General features: G+C 48.6%; 1 protein-coding gene across 1 annotated transcript in view; it reads left to right on the forward strand.

Moving 5' to 3' along the window:
* LOC125446177 (S phase cyclin A-associated protein in the endoplasmic reticulum-like) overlaps positions 1-17,936 on the forward strand; it is a 54,787-nt gene that overhangs the window by 13,572 nt on the left and 23,279 nt on the right. Inside the window, exons 5-7 of the mRNA XM_048519730.1 lie at positions 4,310-4,465; positions 10,030-10,267; positions 14,749-14,898. Of these exons, the coding sequence (XP_048375687.1) occupies positions 4,310-4,465; positions 10,030-10,267; positions 14,749-14,898 (544 nt within the window). The remainder of the gene's footprint in view (positions 1-4,309; positions 4,466-10,029; positions 10,268-14,748; positions 14,899-17,936) is intronic.

Genomic DNA, 17,936 nt, shown 5'->3' on the forward strand with positions numbered 1-17,936 from the left:
GGAGGGTTTGTGATCCACAAAGCAGTTGTATTTTACTTTGCCTTGTTAAAACAGCTATACCAATACTTTCTTGGGCTGGTCGCACTGGCTAATATCTCAGCCCGGTGGCCAAGTTCCCTGTAATGTCGATGTTACATTATGTTGCATGATAATCAAGATCACCTTACCCAGAGGTGGGATCCAGCAGGTTCTCACCAGTTCCCGAGAGTGGGTTACTAATTATTTGTGTGTGCCGAGAGGGGGTTACTAATTGGGTCTGCTTTTCCGTTAGAAATTCCATTAGGTCCCAAAATCATAAAGTCCTGTTGTTTCCTATGTGGCTGGTTAGCAAAGGTAGAAAACGGGATAATTCTCCCTGTTGGGCTGTTTTAAAAACATGTTTTAGAAATATGGTGAAGTTCCTTGTTTAAGGAAAGTCTCCTTCTTTTGATTTCTAGAAACCAAATTAAGTATTTGAAAGTATTAAGTATTGGACAGGCAGTCAATTAGAGGAGAAGTCGTTGTTTCTGTTGGCAGTAGACGACGATAGGACTTGCTATAATGAGTTTAAATTATGGACAGACAGATACCAGCTGGAAACTAGGAACTTTTTTTTTTTACAGTAAGAGTTTTTTATAGTAACAGAGAAATTATGAATGCCCCGCCCCCGGAATGCCCGGCCACGCCCCCGTCATGCTCCGCCCCGCCCCATTGGCGCTACGCCACTGTTTGAATCCCTCTACCATGGGAACCTGTTACTAAAATCCCACCACTGACCTTACCTCAGATTCAAATCTCTCAGAGCAAATTTCTGCTGCATAGGAAGAGATTCCCCACGCAACGATATTTCCGTATCCTATGAACGTGCCCATTAGTCAAAATCAGCATCAGTGGCCTTGTTCCGAATGCCACCATTGAGGACCACATGAGTAGAGACCAAACGCAGGGCCTTTTCTGTGATGGCTCCCTGACTGGTTAATTGTCCTCCCCACAGCGGGTTGGCAGCACCTAACCTGTTCACTTTTAAGTGCCGAGTGAAAACTTTGTGATTCCTCCAGTTACCCCCGCTGGGTGACTTCTGCTCTTCCCTCACACTTGATTACGATGTTTTGGTTTTCATTTACTGTTGTATTCATTATTTTATCATATTACTCTTCTGATAACTTGTCTTTTTGTTTCTAATTTAGTGTTATGGGATTGTGCTTTAATTGCCTCTTGTGAGTCACCTTTTGTAGATAGACTAGCGACCAATATTTTGAATAAATAACTATAAACACCAAGGATACAAAATAGAAAGCAGGAAGTTTGGGAGGAAGCTCTCTTGAACACGTCAAGGGGGATCCTTTTAAAATGAGCGCGTTTCAATATTGGGGGGCAGGTCTGGTATAACGAAGATGAATCCTAGAGGTGGAAGAGACCCCAAGGGCCATCAAGTCCAACTCTCTGCCATGCAAGAACACACAATCAAAGCACTCCTGACAGATGGCCATCCAGCCTCTCTTTTAAAACCTCCAAAGAAGGAGACTCCACCACACTTCGAGCAGTGGTGGGATCCAAAAATTTTAGTAACAGGTTCCCATGGTGGTGGGATTCAAACTGAGGCGTACCGCTAATGGGGCTGGGCGGGGCATGACGGGGGCGTGGCATTCTGGTGGTGGGGCATTCCTGGGCGGGGCTGTGGCAAGGACGCAGCCACTGCGCCGGTCCTTGGGCGGGAAACGAATGTACGCAGGCGCAGGCTGCCACGCACGCCGGTGCACCTCCTGCTAGACTGCTTCAAGTTCTGCGCCCTACTGCTGAGAGGAGAGGCGTAACTAAGGCAAAAATCACGTGGCAAAATCACCAATTAGTAACCCCCTCTCGGCACACACAAATAATTAGTAACCTACTCTTGGGAACCTGTGAGAACCTGCTGGATCCCACCTCTGACTTCAAGGCAGTGAATTCCACTGTCGAACAGCCCTGATTGTCAGGACTGTTCTTCCTAATGTTTCGGTGGAATCTCTTCTCCTGCCCCTTGACTCCATTACTCCGTGTCGTAGTCTCCGAGGCAGCAGAAAACAGGCTTGCTCCCTCTTCGACATGACATCCCTTCAAATATTTAAACACAGCTATCATGTCCCTCCTCAACCTTCGCTTCTCCCGACTAAACATCCCCAGCTCCCTCAGTCTCTCTTCGTAGGGCCTGGATTCCAGACCTTTGACCATTTTGGTGGCCCTCCTCTGGACACGTTCCAGCTTGTCGCAGGCTAAATTAAGAAGGCGACAAAAACCAGAAGCAGACACCTGGTTATCAAGACCGGCGACCTTTTAAAAATCCGCACACATCCACACACCCAAACAGGTTTTTCAAAGAGTGTGGAATTTCAGTCTGCTGCGTTTTCAAATTGGGAGGTCCGCGGCTGGATATTTTTGTGCCGCTGACACCCGACACCGGCCGAACCAAGTGCAGGCGTCCCCCTCTGCGCTCAGAATCAGGCCGGGCCTCTCACCGGAGGCATTTTCACGGATCTGATTCTAATGGAGGAATGAAAGGCAAGATGTCACGGGAATAGGACAATTAGGTGGCTTTTCAAACGGGGATTGTCAGCAAGAGCCATTTGCTCCGTAGCCAGTTTGTTTCGTGTTTTGGTGCCAGGCTGACGGAAATCGGCACATGCCGTGTGAGTTGGACCACCTTACAGCCGTGGAGGGAAGCGACCAATCGAAGGAAAGATTAGAAAGCCACGCTCATGCATAATTACAGACATTGTAGTCCGGATTTTTCAATATCTTCCCCTAAAATGGAGCAGCAGTGGCGTGGGAGGTTAAGAGCTCGTGTATCTAATCTGGAGGAACCGGGTTTGATTCCCAGCTCTGCCACCTGAGCTGTGGAGGCTTATCTGGGGGATTCAGATTAGCCTGTACAATCCCACACACGCCAACTGGGTGACCTTGGGCTAGTCACAGTTCTTCAGAGCTCTCTCAGCCCCACCTACCTCACAGGGTGTTTGTTGTGAGGGGGGAAAGGCAAGGTCAGCCCCTTTGAGTCTCCTGCAGGAGAGAAAGGGGGGATATAAATCCAAACTTTTCTTCTTCTTCTTCTTCTTCTTCTTCTTCTTCTTCTTCTTCTTCTTCTTCTTCTTCTTCTTCTTCTTCTTCTTCTTCTTCTTCTTCTTCTTCTTCTTCTTCTTCTTCTTCTTCTTCTTCTTCTTCTTCTTCTTCTTCTTCTTCTTCTTCTTCTTCTTCTTCTTCTTCTTCTTCTTCTTCTTCTTCTTCTTCTTCTTCTTCTTCTAAAATAGCATTTATTTATTTATACTTATTTATTCCAAACCTGTATTAGCCACCTTCCTTCCTTATGGAGCTGGAGGTGGCGTATAACGTGGATAAAATACTACACATACACATATACCATTTAGGACCACTCAAATCAAATGTAGTCCTAAATAAAACTTGTTTTAAGGCACCCTGAGTCCATCATTGGGAAGGGCGGCCTATCCATCAAATAATTCAATTCAATTCAATAAGCCTTTATTGGCATATACGATAGTATAAAAATATATACACAATAGTATACACGATAGTATAAAAATACAGTTCCAGTTAAAAAGTGAATAGTAAAAAACTTCGCGTTTCAGTTTACAAACTTCTGACAAAAACTTTGCCACTATAAGGCAACAATGAAAATCCTGACAATTTAAAAGCGTAACTACTTTATCTGATTCAGTATAATCAATCATAGAGTCTATAGCTTGGGATAACAGGTTGGATCGGAGTTCTTGGTATAATAAGCAGTTCAGGAGAATGTGTGGGATGGAATCCAGCTGTCCTATGCTACAGGTACAGAACCTATTATCGCTTGGAAGACCTTTAAGTCTTCCTCTATGTAGCGGAGATGGCATGATGTTAAATCTAGCCGGCATATAGGCTCTCCTGTGTATGGGATTTGTGAACGCTGTAATATAATAGGCTGGGTATCCCTGCGTGAAAGGAATTGACATATTTGTTGGTGAACAAGATTTATTTGCCAAGCTCTGCAGTTGTTGATAGTCCATTGCTAACAGTCTCTCTTTAATGAGGGCAAAAGTTTCAGTCAAGGTTAGCATATTGAAGGCGTCACTGTCATAACCCAGTTCCCCGATCTTTGCTGTAACTATGGTGCACCATTTTGAATGGTGGAGTTCATCAAATAATAAATAAGGAGCGGCCAGGTTTTAAACCAATTTAAGTCGGTCACGTTTACGTTGAAGTTGATTCTGTCGCTCAAATAGCAGAATTGGTCGCCGAAGCGGGCAAGGTGGCTGGCATTGATTCCGTCTGTCTCCCTTCCTCCGTCTCTCTCTTTGCCTAGCTACGTAGGGAACATTGGACTGATTGAAAAGCTGAGCTGCTGCTTCCTGTCGGTCCAAGGCCCGATTGACGAAAATCCCAAAATAGCAGCTTTTTTGCAGAACGCCACCGCTGCCTTGCAGGGCTTGTGCCAGCTGTGTTTTGCCGTCAACGGAAGGTAAGTGGTTTTTGCCGCGATCACGTCAGATTGATGCCGGGCGCGTGTAGAAGAAGCAGCGGGCACCCGCCTCACAGAGCCCGCTGTGCAAAGCTAGATCAGAAGCAGATTAAAAAAAAACCCCTCAGCATTGCCTGTTAAACCCTCACCTTAAAAAAAAAAATTGCCTCATAATTAATTATGAGCCCCGTGGCGCAGAGTGGTAAGCTGCAGTACTGCAGTCCAAGCGCTGCTCATGGCCCGAGTTCAATCCCGAAAGAAGTCGGTTTCTGGTGGGTCATCTCAAGGTCGATTCAGCCCTCCATCCTTCCGGGGTTGGTAAAATGACTACCCAGTTTGCCGGGGATAAAATGTACATGACTGGGGAAGGCATTGGCAAACCACCCCGTAAATATAGTCTGCCCTAGTAAATGTGATGTGACGTCATTCCCATGAGTCAGTAATGACCCAGTGCTTGTACGTCAATTGATCCCAACGGTTTTATCTTTTATTTGCCCGCGTGGTGTAGTGGTTAAGAGCAAGTGCACTCTAATCTGGAGAACCGGGTTTGATTCCCTGCTCTGCCGCTTGAGCTGCGGAGGCTTATCCGGTGAACCAGATTAGCTTGTGCACTCCAACACATGCCAGCCGGGTGACCTTGGGTTAGTCACCGTTCTTTGGGGTTCTCTCAGCCCCACCCACCTCACAGGGTGTTTGTTGTGGTGGGGAGAAGGGAGATCGTAAGCCCTTTTGAGTCTCCTTACAGGAGAGAAAGGAGGGTAGTTTACCATCTAGGCTACCATTTACTGTGGCTCGCCTCCCTCCCTCTCCCCCAATTTCCCCTGGGAGAATTTTAATGAAAAATGGGGTTGGTCGGACGCCTTCCTATTATTATATTATTAGTATAGTGTTACCGCTGTTTTAAAGATTTTAATAACTTATTTATTGTATTTTAAGTTGTTGTACACCGCCCAGAGCCCCTAGGGGATGGGGCGGTATAAAAATGTAAACAATAAATAAATAAATAAATATAAATCCAAACTCTTCTTCTTCGTTTCTCATTGGCCTTTTTTATTGAGACTGTAGTTGAATTAGAACTATAAAAGACAATGTGGAAACAAAGTGGGGCCGCCGTCCCTTTTTGTCACCCAGGTTTTTATGAATTTTAGAAATTGCTTCGCAAAGAAGTTGAAACGAAAGAGCCCGGGGGACCCTGTATAACAATCATGTAATAAGAACGAAGAGGAGGCCCCAACTAGGGTACAGTGAAGCCCTAATTAAGACATTTACAGTCAAGTTAGGATTTTGATTCCCATGGCAACCCTCAAAAACGACGATGGTGCCGTCAGATGTAGCTAAAGGACCTTTGCACTAATCTGACAGCATAAATTCCAATAGTGTTATAGAACTGTTAATATTTGGCTATTGAACTGAAGGAACCCATAACTGTGAAGATCGGCGTGTTCATCATGAAATACAAGCTTCTTTTTTTTTTTCCTTTTATTGGCGTGGTCTTAAATTAGATTTAACGGTATCTTGCCTTTCAGTTTTTTAAAGAGAGATATTACCAACGATAACGGTTCGATTTCTCTTTCTCGTCCCCAAAGAGGGAGAGCTGCCCTTTTCTAACAGTTTTAGTAATTGGAATTTAGTAATTAAAATGTTTAGTAATCAGAATTAGAATTTAGTAATTTAGGAATTAGAATTTAGGAATTAGAATTTAGAAAAGAGAGAAGAAGAGAAAGAAGAAGAAGACATTTAATTCATACCCCCTCCTTTCTCTCCTGTAAGGAGACTCAAGGTGATTTACAAGCTCCTTTCCCTTCCTTTCCCCACAACAGACACCTTGTGAGGCAGGTGGGGCTGAGAGAGTTCTTGAAAGAACTGTGACTAGCCCAAGATCCCCCAGCAGGAATGCAGGAGAAGAGTTTGGATTTATATCCCACCTTTTTCTCCTGCAAGGAGACGCAAGGTGGCTTTCCCTTCCTCTCCCCACAACAGACACCTTGTGAGGCAGGTGGGGCTGAGAGAGTTCTTGAAAGAACTGTGACTAGCCCAGGGGTAGGGAACCTTTAACACTCAAAGAGCCATTTGGACCCGTTTTCCACGGGAAAAGAAAACACTTGGAGCTGCAAATAATTTTTGACATTTAAAATAAAGATAACACTATATATATAGGGGTTTTTTTACCTTTTACTCCACTCATTCTGAGAAGCGCATGGATGTGCCCGGCAAGGATGAAGCCGGTGGCTCAGCCTCGCCGACCGCCGGGAAAGCGCCCGCCCCGCTCCAACGGGGCGGGCGAGAGGGAAAGCCCGCAGCGTGGCCCAGCCGACCGTGGGCAGTTGGTGCGCCCGCCCTGCTGCCTGCAGGGTGGGCAAGGATGGGGCCGGCGGCTCGGCTTGTGGAGCCACAGTGCAAGGGCAGAAGAGCCGCATGCGGCTCTCGAGCCGCAGGTTCCCTACCCCTGGACTAGCCCAAGATCCCCCAGCAGGAATGTAGGAGAAGAGTTTGGATTTATATCCCACCTTTTTCTCCTGCAAGGAGACTCAAGGTGGCTTTCCCTTCCTCTCCCCACAACAGATACCTTGTGAGGCAGGTAGGGCTGAGAGAGCTCCGAAGAACTGTGACTAACCCAAGGTCACCCAGCAGGAATGTAGGAGTGTGGAAACACACCTGGCTCACCAGATAAGCCTCTGCCACTCAGGTGGGGAATCAAACTTGGTCCTTCAGATTAGAGTCCTCTGCTCTTAACCACTACAGGCCAAGCGGGGCTCATCAAATCTTGGAAACTAGTTTGGGTCGGCCCTGTTTCGTATTTGGATGGGGGACTACCGCCCAGCATTGCTATGCAGAGGCAGACCACCCCTAAATGTCTCTTGCCTTGGCAACCCCCTGAGGAGTCTCTTGCCTTGAAAACCCCCAAGAAACAAGGGCTGCTGGGCCAACCTCACCGGAGAACTGCAGCCTGTTTTTCACCCAATAAGTCAAAAAGGCTGGCGGTTTCTCAAGAGCCTCGGATGAAGAGGTGGGATTATACAGCAGACCAAAAGTGTTACGGGCTTGACAACTTCTTGGGCTCGGTCCCAAAATCATTGAAGTGACCGGGAACTGTTCCAAAGGCGTCAGCGGCTTTCACGTCCAGTCTTCTACGAACGTCGCACCGGTGGCTATAAAAGAGGCCTAACGGGAACAGGCCTTGGCAGCGCCGGACAAAATCTCCCCAGCTAGCCGCACACACACAAAACATCCCCCAAACAGTATATCTGCAAGTCCACCCCTGCTTTTGAGAGCAAAAACGCGACTCGGCCGCTGCCTCTTCTTCGGAAAGGGGGGGGGGGGAGGACAGCGCTGGAATCTTCGTCACCGGCCAATTAATCTCAGGGTTGAATTGTTGGCTCGAGTATCCTTGGAATACGCTGAGAGTTTTGTGCACAAGAATAAGGGGAAAAAAGAGGTCAGGTCAGAAAGATGCTATGGACGCGGGCGTCTTTGTGTTGTATTTTATTGCCGCAATTAAGATAATGCCCGTTTTGGCCGCTAACCCAGCAAATAAAACATAAGCAGTGTATGCTCCGGGGACAGGCTGTTCTAGTCCCTTCTGCCAGTGGACGGTATAATCAGTGCACGATGAAGACTGCAAGCGAAAGGGGAATTCGGCAATTGGAATAAGACCTCTCTGTTCCCATCTGTACTTGGCCCGCACGGTCCGTCGCCCCCCTCCAGGGAAATAACACATGTCGTGTTTACGTACCTTGGGTCGGCCACAATACGACATGTCTGCAAGTCTGTTATCGGAGCATATTTGGTATGAAGGCTCTGACTAGGGCCGTGGTGGCGTACCTATGGCACTCCAGATGTTCATGGACTACAATTCCCATCAGCCCGTGCCAGCATGGCCAATTGGACTACAATTGGCCAATTGGACTACAATTCCCATCAGCCCCTGCCAGAATGGCCAATTGGACTACAATTGGCCAATTGGACTACAATTCCCATCAGCCCCTGCCAGAATGGCCAATTGGACTACAATTGGACTACAGTTGGCCAATTGGACTACAATTCCCATCAGCCCCTGCCAGCATGGCCAATTGGACTACAATTGGAGTACAATTGGCTAATTGGACTACAATTCCCATCAGCCCCTGCCAGCATGGCTAATTGGACTACAATTGGACTACAATGGGCCAATTGGACAACAATTCCCATCAGCCCCTGCCAGCAAGGCCAATTGGACTACAGTTGGACTACAATGGGCCAATTGGACTACAATTCCCATCAGCCCCTGCCAGCATGGCCAATTGGACTACAGTTGGACTACAATTGGCCAATTGGACTACAATTCCCATCAGCCCCTGCCAGCATGGCCAATTGGCCATTGGTTTGCCACCACTGGACTAGGGTCTAGGTTTGAGTCCCCACTCTGCCATGGAAGATTGCTGGATGACGTTGAGCCAGTCACCTTCGCTTCACTTAACCTACTTCACTGGGTTTCTTTTGAGAATGTTGTTTTGAAAGCCGGTGTGGTGTTGTGGTTAAGAGCAGGTGCACTCTAATCTGGAGAACCAGGTTTGAGTCCCCGCTCTGCCGCTTGAGCTGCAGAGGCTTATCTGGGGAACCAGATTGGCTTGTGCACTCCAACACATGCCAGCTGGGTGACCTTGGGCGAGTCACAGTTCTTCGGAGCTCTGTCAGCCCCACCTACCTCACAGGGTGTTTGTTGTGAAGGGGGGAAGGGCAAGGAGATTGTAAGCCCCTTTGAGTCTCCTTACAGGAGAGAAAGGGGGGGGGGATATAGATCCAAACTCTTATTCTTCTTCAACAGGGATGGAAGAGTGGGATAGAATTTTCTGCCCTACTTATGACCCCCCAGGACTCTAGATCTGGGGCAGACCAATTTCCCCTTTCTCCGTTTCCCAGCTGCTCTCAACAGTCCAAAAACAGGCAGCATCCTCAGTCCTCATCATATACGTTCAATCCGTCTCTGTCTCAGAGAACTGCAGAAGAAGAAGAGTGTGGAGACTCAAAGGGGCTGACAAGCTCCTTTCCCTTCCTCTCCCCACAACAGACACCTTGTGAGGCAGGTGGGGCTGAGAGAGTTCCCAAGAACTGTGACTAGCTCAAAGCCACCCAGCAGGAATGTGTTGGAGTGCACAAGATAATCTGATTCACCAGATAAGCCTCCACAGCTCAGGCTGCAGAGTGGGGAATCGAACCCGGTTCTCCAGATTAGAGTGCACCTGCTCTTAACCGCTACGCCATGCTGGCTCTCTCCCTTTCCCCCACTTGCCTGTTTATCTGCTTGTATTCCAGTCAACTGGTTTACATGCCAGGAGGTTAATGCCGGACAACATCTATTTATTTTAATTGTGGAAGATCACTGCTGCTAGTGTTTTAATGTTTAATTTATTTATTGTTTTAATTGAAACTATTTGCTGTCTTCAAATGTTGATTGGTTTGTAAACCGCCCTGAGCCCTTCGGGGGTAGGGCGGTCTATTAAATGTAATTAATGATGATGATGATGATGATGATGATGATGATGATGATGATGATGATGATGATCCTTCATTGGCTTCTTTGGCAGATCTTGGAGTATATTTGATAACTCCCACCAGGATCCTACAGGATTCACAGTGGCTCTCGCGGCCACGGACCTGGTTGGGGTTCTGCACATGCTCTACTGCATCCTCTTCCACGGCACCATCGCGGACGCAAGCGCAGCGAGCCCAAAAGAGAGTTACGTGGAGAATACCATCCAAGTGGCCCTTCATAGTTTACGCCTCTTTAATAGTTTCGCCGTCCTCGACCTGCCAGCTTTCCAGGTAATGCGCCTGCACCCCTGTTGAGAATCACAGTGTAGGTTGTTATGCTTCTGTGAACATGGGCTCAAATCCAATAGAATTCCACTTCGCCAACGGCTCTCCCGACACAAGCACCCTCTCCAAGTTCCCAAGAGTCAGGGGCCCCTCTAGGACAGTGGTGGCGAACCTTTGGCACTCCAGAGGTTATGGACGACAATTCCCATCAGCCCCTGCCAGCATAGCCAATTGGCCACGGTGTCAGGGGCTGATGGGAATTGTAGTCCATAACATCTGGAGTGCCAAAGGTTTGCCATCACGGCTCTAGGACAGCGTTTCCCAACATCGCTGGCCTTCTGAACCCCTCTGGAATTCTGACACGCTGCGGCAGGGGCGGCCACAAAATGGCTGCCGTCAAACAACTGCACGTTAGAAGGTGGTTGCCACTCCGGATCACGTTCAAGGTTCTGGTTTTGACTTAAGGCCTTGAGTGGTCTGGAACCCTTGTACCTTCGAAGCCACGTCTCCCCATATTGTCCACGGAGGACACTCCAGTCCTCCAACAGTACTTTACTGGTGGTCCCTGGCCCCAAAGACATTTGGTTGGCCTCGACCAGAACCAGGGCTTTTTTGGCTCATGGAACTCTCTGTCACTTGACACCAGGGCCCTGCGGCATCTTAGTTGATTCTGTAGGGCAGTGATGGCGAACCTTTTCGAGACTGAGTGCCCAAATTGCAACCCAAAACCCACTTATTTATCGCAAAGTGCCAACACGGCAATTTAACCTGAATACTGAGGTTTTAGTTTAGAAAAAACAGTTGGCTCCGTGGCACACGTTACTCGGGAGTAAGCTTGGTGAAGCAACCGTGCAACGCTTTGAATGGGTGAATCATGACCCTAGGAGGGTTTACTCAGAAGCAAGCCCCATTTCCAGCAACCAAGCTTACTCCCAGGTAAAGGATCATGCTCAGGCCAGCCTAGGTGTGTGTGTGAGGGTGATTTTCTGCCCCCCCCCCCACAATGAACTCTGTGAACGGGTGCCCACAGAAAGGGCTCTGAGTGCCACCTCTGGCACCCGTGCCATAGGTTCGCCATCGCTGCTGTAGGGCCTGTAAGACCAAGATGTTCCACCGGGCTTTCGGTTGATGAGTCCAGTTAACTCATTAATCTGATGAGTCATCCCCTCTACCTTGCGAATTTCCCCTTGTAGTAACAGAAGTAAAGTACCCCTCTTCCCCCCCCCCCCAATTGCTAGGACATTATTTATATCAAGAGGGGGGCCCCCGAAATAATTTTCAGGCTTGGATTCTTTATTAAATAGCGCCCCAGAAATAGCGCACCAGAGAAACGTCTGATTTTAGCATCAGATCCCCATTATATTTTGATCCTGTGTTTTAACCTCACCGTTAACCCCTGAGCCCGGCTTCTGCCAGGAACGGGCAGGGTATAAATACAATAAAATAAAATCTTCGGTCACACGGCGAAGAGTCTGGCGCTGTGGCGGCAGCTGCTGCCGATGCAGCATTTTTTTAAAAAATTGCACAGCTGCTAGTTTTCCTCTTTTTGGGAGGGTCGGGGTGGGGGAGACTCGGTTGAATAGTGGAGACAAATTAATTCGTTCACAGGAGGTTTGGGAGCTCGAGCATCGCAGTCTTACGCCGGACAGCCGGCGTGAGAATTAACATGCGCTCAAATAGTCCCATGGTCCGGAGGGTCCGTATTCCATTTATCTCGACAGTCTAAACACATTGGAAGGTGTCAGAGAGAAACAGTGCAGGATCCCAAACCGCCAGAGCCGTTTGTTAGCGGAGGAAATGCTGTTCGGCCTTGAAAAATGGTTTTTAGGTTTTATGTATAAACTTCGTTTGGCCCGTGTTGTTATCGGAGAAGGTTAAATGCAGGAAGCGTAGGCCAGGAGCATGCATGAGCATGGGGGGGGGGGGGGGGGCGTTGAACTCAAGAGGGTGTTCCCACATAATATAATACCCTGTTTTCCCTAATATAAGACATCCCCGAAAAATAAGACATAGTAGAGGTTTTGCTGAAGTGCGAAATATAAGGCATCCCCCGAAAGTAAGACGTAGCAAAGTTTTTGTTTGGAAGCATGCCCGACGAACAGAACACAGAAAAATAAGACGTCCCCTGAAAATAAGACATAGCGCATCTTTGGGAGCAAAAATTAATATAAGACACTGTCTTATATTCAGGGAAACACGGTATCAAGTAATAAACGATGGCGGGACGCAGCCTTCCACGACAGTCAGATCCCAACAAAGCGAATGGGCAGTCTGTACTCACCTGCCCATGTATTCCAACAGCAGTTGTGTAGGTGTTTCTGAGAGGTGTCGCCTATGGCATTACGCAGCAAAGACTGAAAATTATTATTGGGATGCATTCGGGACAGCTACATTTCTGCCCTTCCCCGTAATTTTAAGAGCATCTCTCGTACGCCAGCCCCAAGGCAGGGAGCCGAGGAGACGTACGCAAATGACAGATATTTTTTCCCACAGTCCTGTAGAGTCGTTTCGTCCAACGGAGTCGACTTTGATGTTCGTTCCTCATGCATCACTTTTCCCCTCTGACCCCGGGCCGCTTTTTCTGGCTGACATGTTTATTAAATAGAGGCTGCCGGCCGCATAGATAAAATGGACTTCTCTGGCATCTCCCCACGAGAATCGGTTGGTCTGTTTTCAACAAGGCAGTCCTCCCGCTGCCAAAAAAATATTACAGCCCGGTGGCCAATGAGGATTCCCCCCCCCTTTTGCAATATATCTTACCAAGCAATTATTTTTAAAGGATTACTTGTTGCAGGGAGATGTCTATGCAGAAATCCAAGTCTGAGGTTTTGGAGAGCAGGGATTTGTGATGAGGAGCCGGGAAAAGCCCGGGGGGGTGGGTGGGGGTTGAGCTATAAAATCCTCCAGAATTGGGATGTCACTCCCACTGCAAAACCACAGGAATATCAATGCATTGAGGCGACGCTCTAGCATTCACCCAAAACTCTATGGTAAAACCTTAGAATTTCAGGTGCGTGTGACAGCACTGCCCTGATGCTTCGACGTCACTTCCTGTTCATGCCAGAAAGTGATATTGCAGTGCCAGGGGACATCGGGCAAGGAGATCCCCTTGGTTACCAGCCTGTTTTCCTGTCACATGACCGTGGTGTCATATTAATTCCGTTCACTTAGTTTGCATTTCAGTCGACAAGGTGAGCCCGAGGTCTGGAAGGGTTAAGGAAGGCAGAACTAGGAGCTATGCTGTTTCCCACAGAAAGATCTAAGTGGAATTGTGAATCCATCCACCGCTAGTTCCTCCTCCAACCCTCCCCCCACCCAAAACACCAAGCCACAAGCCTAGATTGCATGAGAAACTCTAGGCACGTGTCTACATAGAAACTTCAGCGTGTCACCCTGCTGATACCCAAGCTCCCTCCAGTCCTCCCCCCTCCCCAAACACCAAGGGACTATTTTTAACTGTGGAAGCACACGGCTCTCTCTCTCTTCTGCTGAAGCACTACTGACCGCACTTAGATCTTTCTGTGGGACAGAGTACATCCTTGCAGTGGCCCCGGCAGCCAGCAGAGGGCAGTTGTTGGATGTTGCTTACCCCACCCTAAAAAGATTCGGGAAGTTTGCCTAGTTTGGTACAGTTTTAATGTTCTAATTTTTTACTTAAGAGGGACATGCAAGAAAAATCTCATAAACTGGCAGCCAATAGTGGCATAAAGTATTTAAAGTCAGCCTAGACCAGTGATGGCGAACCTATGGCACAGGTGGCAGAGGTGGCACTCAGAGCCCTCTCTGTGGGCACTCGCAAACAGAGTTCCCCCCCCCCCCCCCCCATGCACATCTAGGCTGGCCTGGGCCACTGGGCTCGATTATTAGCATTAAACCTAAGACCTAGTTTTGGGGAAGCGGTGTTGGTAACCCTGTTAAGCGCTGGTAAACCTCACTGATTTTCATGCGAAGAACTAAAACACAATCCTTTACCTGGGAGTAAGCTCGGTTGCTGGCAATGGGGCTTGCTTCTGAGTAAACCCTCCTAGGGTCGTGATTCACCTGTTGGAAGAGTTGCACAGTTGCTTCAAAGCAAAGCCACCGACTACCACCAAGCTTACTCCCGAGTAACGCACGCCTCGGAGCCAACCGTTTTTTACTAAACTAAAACCTCAGTATTCAGGTTAAATTGCCGTGTTGGCACTTTGCGATAACTAAGTGGGTTTTGGGTTGCAATTTGGGCACTCGGTCTCGAAAAGGTTCGCTATCACTGGCCTAGACCATAGGTGTCAAATTTGTGGCCCTCCAGATGTTGTGGACTACAGTTCCCATCATCATGGGAACTGTAGTCTATAACATCTGGAGGGCTGCGAGTTTGGCACCTGTGGCCTAGATGCAACAATTCTCAGATGGCAGAGCCTGTGATTCATATCTTCAGCTCCCAGTGGCTTATCTAAGTCCTTGTCTACTGTGAATTGTAATCATTCCTGTGTTTTCCACCTCCCCAGTCAATCGTGGGCGCCGAAGGGCTGTCGCTGGCGTTCCGTCACATCGTAAACTCTCTCCTGTGGCACTGTTCCCAGCACACCTGCGAAGCCCTGCTCCACGAAGTCATCATTTGCGTCGGGTACTTCACCGTAAACCACCCGGATAATCAGGTAAGGCTATCCCGCGGAAGGGAATCCCGCAAGTGCTTGCCTCATCTTTCCCACCTGGATCTCGGAGTTCTTAAGACTCTTGGCCGTGCGGAGCACGTCTGGTTCTCCAAGCGCCGTGACGATCCATTTGGGTTGGCAGACGGTGCAGTGAAACCATCCATTTTTGCAGATTTTTCTGACTTGTTCTCCTTTAGCTCTAGGTATCACCTACATTGGTAATAAGGGGGCTCAATATCTGCACCAGATAACCGTGCCCAGGCTCTGTAGAGCAATGATGTTGGCCCATTGCAATTCCTTTCCATCAGCCGTATCAACAGGGAGATTCACTAAAACCCCTTGCCGTCAACGGCTATGCATATGCAACAGGAATTGTGTTGACTCTATAGACCAGTGATGGCGAACCTATGGCACGGGTGCCAGAGGTGGCACTCAGAGCCCTGTCTGTGGGCACACCCACCCAGAGCTCATCAAGTGGGGGGCGGAAAATCACACACACACCCCACACACACATCTAGGCTGTCCTGGGCACGATCCTTTACCTGGGAGTAAGCTCGGTTGCTGGCAATGGGGCTTGCTTTTGAGTAAACCCTCCTAGGGTCGTGATGCCCCCATTCGAAGTGTTGTACAGTTGCTTCACCAAGCTTACTCCAGAGTAAGGAGCACCTCGGAGCCACCCGTTTTTTTCTAAACGAAAACCTCAGTATTCAGGTTAAATTGCCGTGCTGGCACTTTGCGATAAATAAGTGGGTTTGGGGCTGCAGTGTGGGCACTCGTTCTCGAATAGGTTCGCCATCACTGCTATAGACCATATTTCACTTTATTGTCTACTTTACACAGTACCCAGAGTCAAATACTTGTCACCCCTGCTACTCAAAAAAGAGCATGCATCTGACTTGCAAAAGATTACCTTTCTGTTGGACAGCCCCAGTAGTGATGCAAACGATGCAGTCACCAAATTTTGGGATTTGTATATAAAACAGCGCTTTAGGAGCAAATCCTCAACATCAGCCTTCTCTACCTGTACATTTATTTTAGCTTCCCTCTACTTGGTTAAGCGGATCTGCGTATATAATGTTGTTAAGAGAGCAGCAGTGGCGTAGGAGGTTAAGAGCTCATGTATCTAATCTGGAGGAACCGGGTTTGATTCCCCGCTCTGCCGCCTGAGCTGCGGAGGCTTCTCTGGGGAATTCAGATTAGCCTGGGCACTCCCACACACGCCCGCTGGGTGACCTTGGGCTAGTCACCGCTTCTCGGAGCTGGTATTCAGCCGCTCTCCGGGAGTTTAACCGGAGATGTTGGGGACAGAACCTGGCACCTTCTGCACGCCCCCGAGAAGCTCCTCCCTGACCTCCCTGAGCCATCATCTTGGGGGGGAGAAAAGACTGGGGGGGAACGGGTGATGAGGGGCGCTTGCCTCAAGGCTCTGCTAAGATGTGCTTTCTCAGATGCTGCACTGGGGCACCCAGCCATGGTGTGGTGTCTTAAGAGCAGGTGCACTCTAATCTGGGGAACCGGGTTGGATTCCCCTCTCGGCCACTCTAGCTGTGGAAGCTTATCTGGGGAACCAGATTAGCCTGTACACTCCCACACACGCCAGCTGGGTGACCTTGGGCTAGTCACAGCTTCTCGGAGCTCTCTCAGCCCTACCTACCTCACAGGGTGTTTGTTGTGAGGGGGGAAGGGCAAGGAGATTGTCAGCCCCTTTGAGTCTCCTGCAGGAGAGAAAGGGGGGATATAAATCCAAACTCTTCTTCTTCTTCTTCTTCTTTTTCTTCTTCTTATGCCAATAAAGGTTATTTGTTGTTAAAGACCTGTGGGTTCTACTCGGGAGGCAGCTTGAATAACATCTCAGAGCTGCGAGGCCGTGACGCCTTCGCAAGTAACGTTTTCCAGGGGGGCTTTTGTGGGCTTCTGTACCGCTGCGGCGTTGATATTTTTAAATCCACAAAGGACAGGGCCGGTTGCGCGGAAGCCCCACTGAACCCAGCTGCTCCCCGTTCCAAACAAATGCGAGAAAAAATCTAGAGGAGGGAGTCCGCGCCAGAAAAATATAAGGCACGGTCGTAACGCAAGACTTGGCGATAACAGTGCAAAGGGCTAGAAGAGCCATACAGTCTGTGGGAACTTAATGCAGACAATTTCAGCTAAAACTTGATCCCATTTATTAACTTCTTCTCTCTTTTTTGGGGTAAGGGATTGCTGACCGCGCTGTTCAGTTCTCTGACACCACGGATCAGCGGCACGTCTCGTTCCAGTGCAAACTGGCATTGCATTACCTTATTTGCTTATTATTTGGGGCAGCTTATTTTCTCTTAAGAAGAACATAAGAACAAGCCAGCTGGATCAGACCAGAGTCCATCTAGTCCAGCTCTCTGCTACTCGCAGTGGCCCACCAGGTGCCTTTGGGAGCTCACAGGCAGGATGTGAAAGCAATGGCCTTCTGCGGCTGTTGCTCCCGATCACCTGGTCTGTTAAGGCATTTGCAATCTCAGATCAAGGAGGATCAAGATTGGTAGCCATAGATCGACTTCTCCTCCATAAATCTGTCCAAGCCCTTTTAAAGCTATCCAGGTTAGTGGCCATCACCACCTCCTGTGGCAGCATATTCCAAACACCAATCACACGTTGCGTGAAGAAGTGTTTTGCAGAAGAAGTGTCTTGCAGCGCATACGTCTCTGGGTCCTTTTCCGCAGGATGCTTTTCTTACTAATGCCGAGTTTGCTTTACGAACATCGAAGGCGGTGGTGTTCTGTCCCCCGCGTCAGTGTCAATCAAAAGGCGCCTCTTGAGCCGAGCTGCTGTCTCCTCAAGAGTTGTTCCTTTTGTTGTGGTTTCTTCGAGCATGTAGCGGACAGCGCTTGGAACGGCTTTCCTCCTTAATTATGTCAGGTCGGACAGCAGCAGTGGCGTTGTGGTTAAGAGCAGGTGCGTTCCAATCCGGAGAAGCGGGTTTGATTCCCCGCTCTGCCACTTGAGCTGTGGAGGCTGATCTAGGGAGTTCAGATTAGCTTGTGCACTCCCACACATGCCAGCTGGGT

The sequence above is a fragment of the Sphaerodactylus townsendi genome, linkage group LG17 (genome assembly GCF_021028975.2).
Source record: "Sphaerodactylus townsendi isolate TG3544 linkage group LG17, MPM_Stown_v2.3, whole genome shotgun sequence".
Classification (NCBI taxonomy): domain Eukaryota; kingdom Metazoa; phylum Chordata; class Lepidosauria; order Squamata; family Sphaerodactylidae; genus Sphaerodactylus; species Sphaerodactylus townsendi.